This window comes from Budorcas taxicolor, chromosome 2, assembly GCF_023091745.1.
Source record: "Budorcas taxicolor isolate Tak-1 chromosome 2, Takin1.1, whole genome shotgun sequence".
Classification (NCBI taxonomy): Eukaryota; Metazoa; Chordata; class Mammalia; order Artiodactyla; family Bovidae; genus Budorcas; species Budorcas taxicolor.
This window is the reverse complement of record NC_068911.1, coordinates 162,430,613-162,443,612: the sequence shown is the minus strand read 5'-3', so window position 1 is coordinate 162,443,612 and position 13,000 is coordinate 162,430,613. Positions and strand designations below refer to the sequence as shown.

General features: G+C 39.3%; 1 protein-coding gene across 13 annotated transcripts in view; it reads left to right on the top strand.

Annotated features, from left to right (window-relative positions):
* The window catches only part of TRIP12 (thyroid hormone receptor interactor 12), a 152,607-nt gene that overhangs the window by 127,250 nt on the left and 12,357 nt on the right, over nt 1-13,000 (top strand). For 8 of the 13 annotated variants that reach the window (XM_052635908.1, XM_052635906.1, XM_052635904.1 and 5 more), the window contains 8 exons: nt 858-1,030; nt 1,503-1,576; nt 1,659-1,858; nt 2,530-2,657; nt 3,859-4,010; nt 4,681-4,823; nt 6,083-6,239; nt 10,585-10,683. In XM_052635908.1, the coding sequence (XP_052491868.1) occupies nt 858-1,030; nt 1,503-1,576; nt 1,659-1,858; nt 2,530-2,657; nt 3,859-4,010; nt 4,681-4,823; nt 6,083-6,239; nt 10,585-10,683 (1,126 nt within the window). The remainder of the gene's footprint in view (nt 1-857; nt 1,031-1,502; nt 1,577-1,658; nt 1,859-2,529; nt 2,658-3,858; nt 4,011-4,680; nt 4,824-6,082; nt 6,240-10,584; nt 10,684-13,000) is intronic. The other 5 variants (XM_052635911.1, XM_052635910.1, XM_052635907.1 and 2 more) reach the window with 1 other exon arrangement.

The window sequence follows — 13,000 nt, the reverse complement described above, 5'->3', positions numbered from 1 at the left end:
TGACTGAATTAAAACGGTATGCAATATTGAATAATGAAGTGATCACTGTTGTCTAGGTTTTTTCCTGCTTTGAAACTTAATGTATAGAGTGGTATTTAATTTTGATTATTAAACTGTCCTGGAAGATTTTTATGAACTAAAGGGGTACTTTCTAATACATACATGAGAAAACCATAATGTTTTTCATTTTTATCTGAATTTGTGTAAAGTATGTATGTTTGCATATGTATGTATCAATATAATGGAATATTCTTTCCAATACCCCTATTTGCATGCCTTATCAAACCTCTTAGCTGCATTTTAAACTCCTCTGTATTTTACTCTTGCCAGACCTTTTCAGAAATGAGTAATTAAATATCATTACCAGGTCTAGACTGATGTAGCTGTCAAACTGCTTCACTCAAAAGACTGTAGCAAAGTAAAATGTAAAGGTTAGTTTTTAAAGTAATTTTGTAGCTGAAATCTTCGAAAGCAAAAAATGAGGGTTTATTGTTTGTTTTTAAATAAAGAGGACTTAGTAGGTAATGGCAAAATATTGCAGAAATGAGCATGCCCAAATGGTTCAGGAATTTTTATCCTGGGGAAATAATTCCTTCTCAGTGGTGAGGTATTTCTGCTCACATAGATTCATGGTGGGACAGAGATGAAATGTTGATTGAATGTTCTCATATGCATGTGTACATATCCTCTTTTATGATAAGTCTTTTCCAATAACTTGGAATTGCTGGCTGTACTATTTACATAGTTACTTTGTGCCTCAGGAAAATGCAGCGTTTGTATTATCATGCTTTTATTTTAATTAATGTATGCTGATTTTGAAAATAATAGAATAACTCTTTTTCACAAATTATCTTGAGCTTCTCTCTCAACAGAGGATCACAGGCTTTAAAATTTTTCAACACACATCAGTTAAAATGCCAGTTACAAAGACATCCAGACTGTGCAAATGTGAAGCAGTGGAAAGGTGGACCTGTCAAGATTGACCCCCTGGCTTTGGTGCAGGCTATTGAGAGATACCTTGTAGTTAGAGGTACTTTCTATATATGTATCTTGTGTGTTTATGTGTACATTTGGGATGAAATTAACATTAAGGGATATATACATTATATCTCCCTGTTCATTGCTGTGTTTGTCAAAACCTAGCATCAAGAACTTGGGTGCTCATTACTTATTTTATATGTAGTATTTAGAAACGTTAAATTTTTTTTAGGGGTTGACTGCTTACTTGGATGACTGGGTGGGTGATGGGTTAATTTATGCTGGTGTAATAGAAATGACAGTTTGTAATGTAATGTAATAGAAGTGACATTTTGTACCTGACAGTTTTCTTAGATTTTTCTGCTTTGTAGATCAAAATGTAATATACGTTTTTCCAAGAATGATTAGATCAAAATGTAATATACATGTTTTTCTAGGAGTATGTTAGTTTAACAAGTGTATATATAGGTTTTTCTTTGCCACCCAAAATTGCCAGGAATTTAACAGACTTCTTGGGTCCTTAGGGTATGGAAGAGTAAGAGAAGATGACGAAGACAGTGACGACGATGGCTCTGATGAGGAAATAGACGAATCTCTGGTAGGGTGCTATTCCCACCATGTTTTAATGTGTAGAGTTCAGGGCCGATAGCTTAAATGGATTTTGTTTTTGCTCTGTTTAGGCTGCTCAGTTCTTAAATTCTGGAAATGTGAGACACAGGCTACAGTTTTACATCGGAGAGCATTTGCTACCGTATAACATGACTGTGTATCAGGCAGTACGGCAGTTCAGTATACAGGCTGAAGATGAACGGGAGTCCACGGATGATGAGAGCAATCCTCTAGGAAGAGCTGGCATTTGGACGAAAACTCATACAATATGGCAAGTCTGAAAATGACTGGTTTTTCATCAACAGTGTTCATGTGTTTTGGAATTCCTATTACTGGCTGGCTTGCATAAGGAGAGAATGGACTCTAAATTCTGTAGTTTGTTATTAAAAGCCACTTTCAGCATTCCATCGTGTGTGTGTGTGTGTGTGTGTGTGTGTGTGTGTGTGCGCGCGCATTCCATCTTTGTGTGTGTGTGTGTGTGTGAGCGAGCTTCCTCATTAGATTTACATGAAAATGTGTTTGGGCAATAAATAATCATAACTTGTCTCTACTTTAATAGTAGCTTCAAGCCTTTAAATAAGTCAAAAAAGAACATACGATGATATTCCTGTAGGTAGTAGGAAGTTTGGCACCTGTTATCCCTTAGAGGCATTTGGGTGCAATTTCCTACGTTGCTGATGAATATCTGCATAGTCATTGAAAGAGAGTAATTCTTCCCAGAACCAGCCCTTGGAGTTGGCCCCTCCTAGGATGGTGGTCTCAGGGGGTCTTTTCTAGGAAGCAGTCCCACTGACATTTGTCCAAATCCACAACTAGGGAGACTGTGGCTAGATATCAGAGAATTGTTCTGGTAACTGTGTTATCAGTGGCTTGCACTATGGCCTTGGAGAATAACTTGCAGTTTTAAAACCTACTTTTGGTTTTCGTACTCTATTACTTTAGGTACAAACCTGTGCGAGAGGACGAAGAAAGTAATAAAGATTGTGTTGGTGGTAAAAGAGGAAGAGCCCAGACAGCTCCAACAAAAACTTCCCCTAGAAATGCAAAAAAGCATGATGAGCTGTGGAATGGTGAGCGATGCCGACCAGGGCAGTGGATTGCCACTGCCATGGGGCAGTAGACTTCCTGCCCTCAAGGTTTTAACAGTGTTTTATATCTAGTAGTAGAAGCTTTACGTATAATTTATAAAGATATAAATTACTACGAACACTTGGTTGCTTTAAATTGAACCGTATGAAACCTTATCTTCAGAGAATATTGGGGAAAAACTTTTTCATGAAATCAAAAGCAAATTTCTTTAGTAGAACATATTCACTAAAGAAGAGACTAGTCATTGGCAGGGTGTCCCTTAGCTTTTATTGTTACTCGTTATAATAGTAAGATCTAACAGTTAATAGAAGGAATAGAAAGTTTTGCCAGGTTATAAAATGATTACCAAAAGTAGTTGACACCTCCCAGTTGACTTACCTTCCTTTGTAATATTTCCTTCCAGTCTGATTTTGCTCATTTCCCGCCCTTTTTTAATGTGATGGTAACCATGCCTTACTGATAGGCCGCTTTCCTAGGGGACCACTCCCTATCAGGGGTTTCCAGTCACTGGTGATGTTGAAATTTCCCTGGTCCACAGAAATAAGTGATCATAGCAGTTTTGTTTTTCATAGAACTAAGTTTTTTTCAACATAAGAAGGTCTTTATTTTGAGATATTTGTCTCTGTGCTTTCAATATTAAAAAAATTGCCCTTTTATGCAGTGATCATGTTGTACTTTTTAATTTCTTGGCTTGGTAAAAGTAAGTGATAACAGCTCAGTCTTTTTTTTTTAATTGCTATTACTTTGTGAGATCTAACAGCAAAGGAATCTCAGCTCCTACTTGAAACTGTCACACTGTTTTATATGGTCATTTAAAACTGGATATTAAAAAATGCAGGAAATACCTGTAACTGAATGTAAATATTTTGTCTTTACTCCTCTATGGCCATTTTCTTCTTAACTGTTTTTCTAGTGTAAAGAGGAAATGCGAAGGAGTCAGTTTTTCTCCTCTACAGTGTATTTGTATGAGAGGAAAAGTGGAATTTTCCTAAGCCTGGATGATTTATCTATAAGATAAGGAGGAAGAAATGTTTAAGCTATCAGTACTTACTAATAAGATACTGAGCGTTAAACCTTAATCACTTGTGGTCACTGTTTTAGGCACCATGAGATGATGCTGGCTCCATTAGCTACAACTTTCTAACTTTGATCAGCACTTAACTTTGAATTCTTGCCCTCTAGATGGAGTGTGCCCGTCCGTATCAAATCCTTTAGAAGTTTACCTCATACCCACAGCACCCGAAAATATAACTTTTGAAGACCCGTCATTAGATGTGATTCTTCTTTTAAGAGTTTTACACGCCGTCAGTAGATATTGGTATTACTTGTATGATGTGAGTAATGCTGTCTACTTTTGAAGTTTTCCTGTTGTATTGTCATAACACGTTATCTCTTAGTTTCTGTCTAGTGGTTGATCAATTTCCTGTTGTACTAGAAAGAAAAACAGTGATTCAGCCAAATAGCGGGAATCCCAGCCCATTGTCTTGCAGTGTACTTGTCAGTGGGAGCTTCTCCCTCCCTCTCCCTCCCTGCTCCCACCCCATGTTCTTGGATTAGTTTTCTTGGCAGACTCATAAATTATTCTCTAGCTATAATTTGTCAAATCAAGCAAAAAGTAAAAATTGAACATTAATTTATTGTAATTAAATCTTTAGGTATGTTTAGCTTAAAGTCCATTTATTCAAGATGTATATGAGGTCAGGCAAAAGTTGAATGCTGTCTTCAAAACATAAAAATAATGGAGGGAAGAATGAAGGGGAGTTGGCCTTATCAGCTGGTGTGTCCATGGCTGAGCTAGCGCCAGCGGCCTGTGGGGGTTGGGATGTTTCAGCTATGCAATATTGTAAAAATTGTTGTTTGGGTTGGGACATACCAATGAGAAGCTGTATGTTAGAAGCCAGCAGGGATATCTAAGCACACTGTGTATATATTTGGGGATAAAGGAGACGATCAGAAACGTAATCTTCATGTTTTACTGCATAATAGACTCTTTTTTTTTTCCAGAATGCAATGTGCAAGGAGATTATTCCAACTAGTGAATTTATTAACAGTAAGTTGACAGCAAAAGCAAATAGGCAGCTTCAAGATCCTTTAGTAATCATGACAGGAAACATCCCTACATGGCTCACTGAACTAGGAAAAACCTGGTAAGACAATCACTTCTGTCCTGGTGGGCTTGAGAGTGTTACCATTTGTGTTGGTCTCCACATAATTTGTTACAAAAGCATAGTCTTTAGTTGAGCCTATTTAATGGTGTCACTTTAGTGGCCAGACAGGGTGAACTGGGGCCAGTCCTGGGTCTACTTGATAGTGTCTTTATATGTGAAATAGGAAAGAACAGAAGGATATTTGACCGAAGAGATTCGACTGTCTTCCATCATAAAATTGCAAAACAAAGGTGGAGTTGGTTGATTCTCCAAGCCTCTTTGGGTCCAGACCTACATTCTCAGAGACAATAGGACTACACTGGTGAATACAGTAACCACAGCCACATGTGGCTGTATTTACATTTAGATGAATTAAAATGAAAGAAAATTGAGTTTTCTAGTCACACTCTCCACATCCTTGCCTGAATTTCCGTATTGGACATGATGGATACTGAAGGTTTAAGTGAAGTTGCTCAGTGATGGATACTGAATGTTTAAGTGAAGTCGCTCAGTCATGTCTGACTCTTTGCAATCCCATGGACTGTAGTCTACCAGGCTTCTCTGTCCATGGGATTTTCCAGGCAAGAGTACTGGAGTGGGTTACCATTTCCTTCTCCAGGGGATCTTCCTGACCCAGGGATCAAACCCAGGTCTCCTGAATTGCAGGCAGACGCTTTACCCTCTGAGCCACCAGGGAAGCCCTAAGAAATGCTCTTGGCAGCTCTGTGTCAAGATCTTCCAAAATCGTGTATCAGTAGCAAGGCCTGTGTTTCTGTAGCGTTCATTTTTTTAAAAACCACCAGCTGCCTTTTGGCAGTTTTGAGTGACTTGACAAATGCAGAAACTAAGAGGAAAATCATAAGTTTAGTAAAACCATTACTTGTGTGTGTATGGTGGAATGGGGTGGGCTGGTAACCTGGTGAAGTGGTGATTATATTTTAAAATTTAGTCTTCCCTAATCATGTTATACATATTTACTAAGAGAGTGTTGGGTAGATTTAAGATGATCTTGGATGGACTTGATCTTTGTGGCTGAATTTCAGATTTCATAGTGAATGGCTGCTTAATGTATTATTACTAAATCACTTAGTTCATGCAAGAATTATGAAAATTATTCAAAATTAGTTTGAGTAGACCACTTTTATTGATTACATTATAATTATTAATTGTATCATATCAAAAGTTGTTTCTGAGATAGGATTTTTAAGTGGGTTCTGATTCTAATTCAGTTAATAAATTTATATCGCATCTTTTTACAGCCCATTTTTCTTCCCTTTTGATACCCGGCAAATGCTTTTCTATGTAACTGCATTTGATCGGGACCGAGCAATGCAAAGATTACTTGATACCAACCCAGAGATCAACCAGTCTGATTCTCAAGATAGCAGAGTTGCACCTAGATTGGACAGGAAAAAAGTAAGTTTCTCGCATAAGTATTTAAAGTTAAGCCATACTGAGCTTTTAAAATAGTGGGAAAACTACACGTGTGATGCATCTAATTCTCCCTGTTGGTTTAGAGACTTGAGTTCAGTCGCTCAGTCATGTTCAACTATTTGCAGCACAGTGGACTGCAGCATGCCAGGCTTCCCTGTCACGTCACCAGTTCCCAGAGCTTACTCAAACTCATGTCCATCGAGTCAGTGATGCCATCCAACCATCTCATCCTCTGTCGTCCCCTTCCCCTCCTGCCTTCAGTCTTTCCCAGCATCAGGATCTTTTCCAGTGAGTCAGTTCTTCGCATAAGGTGGCCAAAGTATTGGAGTTTCAGTTTCAGCATCAGTCCTTCCAATAAATATTCAGAACTGATTTCTTTTAGGATGGACTGGTTGGATCTGCTTGCAGTCCAAGGGACTCTCAAGAGTCTTCTCCAACACCACAGTTCTAAAGCATCCATTCTTCGGCACTCGACTTTCTGTATAGTCCAGCTCTCACATCCATGCATGACTACTGGAAAAACCATAGCTTTGACTAGTCAGACCTTTGTTGGCAAAGTAATGTCTCTCTCTGCTTTGTAATATGCTGTCTAGTTTGGTCATAATTTTCTTTCAAGGAGCAAGTGTCTTTTAATTTCATGGCTGCAGTTAGCACCTGCAGTGATTTTGGAGCCCCCAAAAATGAAGTTTGTCACTGTTTCCATATATATGTGCCATGAAGTGATGAGTCTGGATGCCATCATCTTAGTTCTCTGAATGTTGAGCTTTAAGCCAGCTTTTTCACTCTCCTCTTTCACTTTCATCAAGAGGCTCTTTAGTTCTTCTTCACTTTCTGCCATAAGGGTGGTATCATCTGCATATTTGAGGTTATTGATATTTCTCCCGGCAATCTTGATTCCAGCTTGTGCTTCATTCAGCCCAGCATGTCTTATGATGTACTCTGCATACAGTTGAATAAGCAGGGTAACAATATACAGCCTTGATGTACTCTTTTCTCGATTTGGAACCAGTCTGTTGTTCCATGTCCAGTTCTAACTGTTGCTTCTTGACTGGCATACAAATTTCTCAGGAGGCAGGTCAGGTGGTCTGGTATTCCCATCTCTTGAAGGATTTTCCAGTTTGTTGTGATCTACACAGTCAAAGGCTTTGGTGTAGTCAATAAAGCAGAAGTAGTACTCTTGCCTGGAAAATCCCATGGACAGAGGAGCCTGGTAGGCTGCAGTCGATGGGGTCGTGAAGAGTCGCACACAACTGAGTGACTTCACTTTCACTTTTCACTTTCATGCATTGGAGAAGGAAATGGCAACCTACTGCAGTGTTCTTGCCTGGAGAAGCCCAAGGACGGTGGAGCCTGGTGGGCTGCCGTCTATGGGGTCGCACAGAGTTGGACATGACTGAAGTGACTTAGCAGTAGCAGCAGATGTTTTTCTGGAACTCTCTTGCTTTGCCAGTGATCCAACAGGTGTTGTCAATTTGATCTCTGGTTACTCTGCCTTTTCTAAGTCCAGCTTGAACATCTGGAAGTTCACAGTTCATGTACTGTTGAAGGCTGTCTTGAAGAATTTTGAGCATTACTTTGCTAGCATGTGAGATGAGTGAAGTTGTGCGGTATTTGAACATTCTTTGGCATTGCCTTTCTTTGGGATTGGAATGAAAACTGACCTTTTCCAGTCCCATGGCCACTGCTGAGTTTTCCAGATTTGCTGGCATATTGAGTGCAGCACTTTCACAGCATCATCTTTTAGAATTTGGAATAACTCACCTGGAATTCCATTGCCTCCACTAGCTTTGTTCATAGTGATGCCTTCCTAAGGCCCACTTGACTTCGCATTCCAGGATGTCTGGCTCTAGGTGACTGATCACACCATCGTGGTTATCTGGGTCATGAAGATCTTTTTTGCATAGTTCTTCTGTGTATGCTTGCCACCTCTTCTTAATATCTTCTGCTTTTGTTAGGTCCATACCATTTCTGTCCTTTATCGAGCCCATCTTTGCATGAACTGTTCCCTTTGTATCTCTTATTTTCTTGAAGAGATCTCTAGTCTTTCCCATTCTGTTGTTTTCCTCTATTTCTTTGCGTTGATCACTGAGGAAGGCTTTCTTATCTCTCCCTGCTATTCTTTGGAACTCTGCATTCAGATGGGTATGTCTTTCCTTTTCTCCTTTGCCTTTCACAGCTTTTCTTTTCTCAGCTATTTGTAAGGCCTCCTCAGACAGCCATTTTGCCTTTTTGGCATTTCGTTTTCCTGTGGATGGTCTTGATCACTGCCTCCTATACAATGCCATGAACCTCTGACCATAGTTCTTTAGGCACTCTGTCTATCAGATCTAATCCCTTGAATCTATTTGTCACTTCCACTGTATAATCGTAAGAGATTTGATTTAGGTCATACCTGAATGGTCTAGTGGTTTTCCCTACCTTCTTCAGTTTAAGTCTAAATTTGGTAATATGGAGTTCATGATTTTAGCCACAGTCAGTTCCCAGTCTTGTTTTTGCTGACTGTATGGAGCTTCTCTGTCTTTGGCTGCAAAGAATGTCATCAATCTGATTTTGGTATTGACCATCTGGTGATGTACACATGTAGAGTCTTCTCCTGTGTTGCTGGAAGAGGATGTTTGCTATGACCAGTGTGTTCTCTTGGAAAACACTGTTAGCCTTTGCCCTGCTTCGTTTTGTACTCCAAGGCCAGATTTGCCTGTTACTCCAGGTATCTCTTGACTTCCTACTTTTGCATTTCAGTTCCCTATAATGAAAAGGACATCTTTTTTGGTTGTTAGTTCTAGAAGGTCTTGTAGATCTTCATAGAACCATTCAACTTCAGCTTCCTCAGCATTATTGGTTGGGGCGTAGACTTGAATTACTGTGATATTGAATGGTTTGCCTTGGAAACGAACAGAGATCATTCTGTTGTTTTTGAGATAGCATCCAGGTACTGCATTTCTCACTCTTTTGTTGACCATGATGGCTACTCCATTTCTTCTAAGGGATTCTTGCCCACAGTCATAGATGTAATGGTCTTCTGAGTTAAATTTAGCCGTTGCAGTCCATTTTAGTTCGCCAATGCCTAAAATGTTGATGTTCACTCTTGCCATCTCCTGTTTGACCATTTCCAGTTTGCCTTGATTGATGGATCTAACATGGAGCTTGATTCATGGACCTACCTTAGTCTTTGGTTTTCTTCTTAACCAAATGTGTTCTCCATATTTTCCTGTCAATCTCTTAGAATCTCTTGAGATTCTTCTTTACTCCAGTAAAAGTCCTCTCCCATCATCAGTTTCTATAATGATTTTTGTGATTGTTTTTCTCTTTTAGTCTCCATAACTCTTGTGTGAAGGAAGAATCTTGTGTTCTTTAATTGAGACTTACTTTTCTTTCTAAATTATGAACTCTGTCTCCCTTTTATAACCGATGCCTTTATGCTATAGGTAGAATTAATCAAATCCACATCATTCCCTTGGTGAATCAGTTCAATTAGAAGAGATACATCACATCCCTGATGTAGTTCATGTCTCTAAGCCAGCCTTGTGTTGCTGACTTCATTTTTTTGTGCTTCTAATCCTGGCCTCACATTCATAGCTCTAAACCACACAGCCCTGGGCTGTTTCCATGGAAGACCTTTACTGAACTTCCCACACTGCACTGCCTTTTCTCAGGACTTCTGTGTTCATCTGTGTCCTTCTTGCTGAGGAGTCTTATTCAAGTCTGTCTTCATAATAAAAACTTCTCTCTCCAGAAGTCTCATGAAAGCCATTAGTAACGGCATGAAAGAGGGGGGAGTGGGAGGAATGAGAAGTGAAACAGAAAACATTTTTCTTAATCCTGTCTTTATTCGCATCATTTATCATTCTGAAACACAAAGCATTGATAGAACTTGGGAATCTATCAGTGCCTTTCTTGGCGCCATGAATCTCCTCAGTAGATGTTTGCAGTAGTGCTTGTAGGATCTCTGCAGGTCAGAGCCAGTCGGTCTGCAGCTCACCTGTCACCTGCACGGTTACTTCTCCATCATCTGTAAATGTACCCAGCGAGACTTTGTGGAGCCACAGCCCTGAATTCCACTGATGTTTGAGAAGGTTACAGAGATCCTTCCTTTACCATCTTGAATTTTCTGAATATCCCATGAGCTCAAGATAGTAATTACACTCAGCTTTTCTTCACGATAGCAGGATGTTGTTTATGTTTGTAGCACTGCAGCTGTATCTTAAACATTTTGAGGTATGTTTTTTTAAGAAGAAATTTTTAATAATTGAATCGATTCCTTCCCTCACCCCGAGAGAAATGCCACGTGTTTATTAAAATCTCCTCACGTTTGTACTTGCTTTTGCAGCGTACTGTGAACAGAGAGGAGCTGCTGAAACAAGCGGAGTCTGTGATGCAGGATCTTGGCAGCTCACGGGCCATGTTAGAAATCCAGTATGAAAATGAGGTGAGCTTAGGAGCCTGTTGACTTGTGCTTGTGACAAGATGGCACTGGAGTTTCTTGGTCCTGTGAAATTCTAAAAGAAGATTGAGAAATTTATCTCAGAACCTGAGATTTAGTCTGTTTTCCCTTCAGTGATTTGTTCCAAGTTCTCCATTTTTTGAGGTTACATTGTATAATGAAAGACAGGGTTTTTTTTCCCTGGCATAAAAGTAAGTGTTTGTTTAGGTTGATAAAGTGAAAGGTTTTAAATATAACTTTAAAAATCTTCCAACTACTGTTTACTGAGCTACAACTCATATATAATAAATTCACACTTTTATCAGTGTCACACAGTTCTGCAAATTGACAGATGTATGCAGTCTATGACCACTGCCACATCAAGATAAAGGATAAAATCCTATCACCACAAAAAGTTCTTTTCGACCATTTTACAGTCAGTCCCCAGCCTTTATTCACCTTGACTTTGTTTCCCATGACCTTGATAAACTTAATTATTGGTTCTAGAAATTTCTAAATTGATCATTTGGGAGGGTTGTAGATACAGGGCTTTGGCAACTTTTCTATAAAGAGCAAGAAAATAAATATTTCAGACTTTGTGGGCCCTTGGATCTTCATCAGAACACCTCAGCTCTGCCTTGGTAGCCTGAACACGGCCCTGCACAATACAGAGACGAAATGAGTGTGGCCGTGTGTCAGTAAAACTTTATTTGCAGTCACTGAAATTTGAAGTCATGTAATTTTTACACATTATGAGATATTATTCAAGAATTTTTAATATTGTAAACTCGTTCTTAGTTCACAGACTGTACAAAGCAGGCAGTAGGCGTGAGCTGTAGTTAACTGATCCACGTTGGAGACAGTCGTGTCATCAGTGAAAAAAGACAACTTTTCTTTCTAATCTTCTGTCTTTTGTTTCCTTTGAGATGTTTTTAAATAGCCAGGCCAGTGCACCAGAGGCTCACTGATTTTGACAGAAATAATCAGATTTTGACAGAAATAATGATTTTTTTGTCTACTTTGACCCAGAAGTATTGAGTCTCCTGGGGATGCTTTCCTTCCTCTTTCCCTTAATTTTTTTTTTCCTTAGGACAAAACTTAAGCCTTTAGATTTCTAAAACTCATGAACATAACATATAATGTTCCATTGTACTGATTGCTAGCTGACTCAGTCACTCAGTCATGTCCAACTCTCTGCAACCCCACAGACTGTAATCTGCCAGGCTGAAGAGATACAGTACTTATGTGTTTACAAACCCAGATTTCTTAAGCTCTTTGCTCTAGTCAGCTTGGTCTGTTTGGTTATTTAAACATGCTTTGTCTACTTTTTTAACTCCATATTTTCCTCTCACCAGGCATGAGTGTCCTTTCTCTCTCATCCTTAATGCCTCTCTTCAGATTGCATCTTACATGAGTCCTAAACAAGTTCAGAATAGCATCACACTGATTATTCCAGGGGACAGGATTGAATTACTGATAGAGAAGTCATAATTTTATGATTTTCATTAATGAGTCTCTCCTGATGATTCTGGAAACAAAGAGTCCATGAGCTGGCTTCATGGGGGAAGAGGAGTTGGGAGGGGTGCTGGCTTCATATGTGCCCAGGACCTCAGGTTATAAGCCAAATTCAACTGTTTAAGTCAGCTGGTGGCTGTTAGAAAGTCTTTCTCACTAGCTCTAGAAGAAACTTGATCTAAAATGTCAGAACAAAATGGGCTCCATTATCAAATAGAGATGACTGGTAAGCCAGGGAGGAACTAAGCCAGTCTCTGGGCTCAGCAAACCACCCAAGCCCAGGGTTTGGAGCTACAGGTGACCCAGCCGCCCCAACAGTGAAAGGTTAGGAGCCTAGACTGGCACGTCTGGTGCTGCCACTTACTGACAATATGAAGTTGGGCAAGTTATGTAAACTCCCCAGTGATAACCCAGCAAAGGGCACAATAAATGTACCTACCCCATTATGTTGTTAAAATGATTAAATGAGCTAAAATATAAAAAGCACATTATCTGTCACATGGTACTAATATATGTTAGTATATAAGCTTTAATTTTGGAAAGAAAAAGACTTTCAAAGTTTCAAGTAAGAGAGTTGTCCAACTTTTTTTGATTTTCAGTGTTTGTTTTTAGACCTTTATGTTTTTCCTGCCTGTTGGAGAGGAAGACATTTTCCTCTACCCTTCTAGGTTCTTCTGGCTGGTCTACGAAATTGGCATGGGACAGATTACAGGAAAAACTGAAACAGACTCTTAACTCATCAAAACGGTCAAAGCTCTCATTTTAAATACCACCTTCAGCCCAAAGACAAAAGAGGATGTGGGGGTAG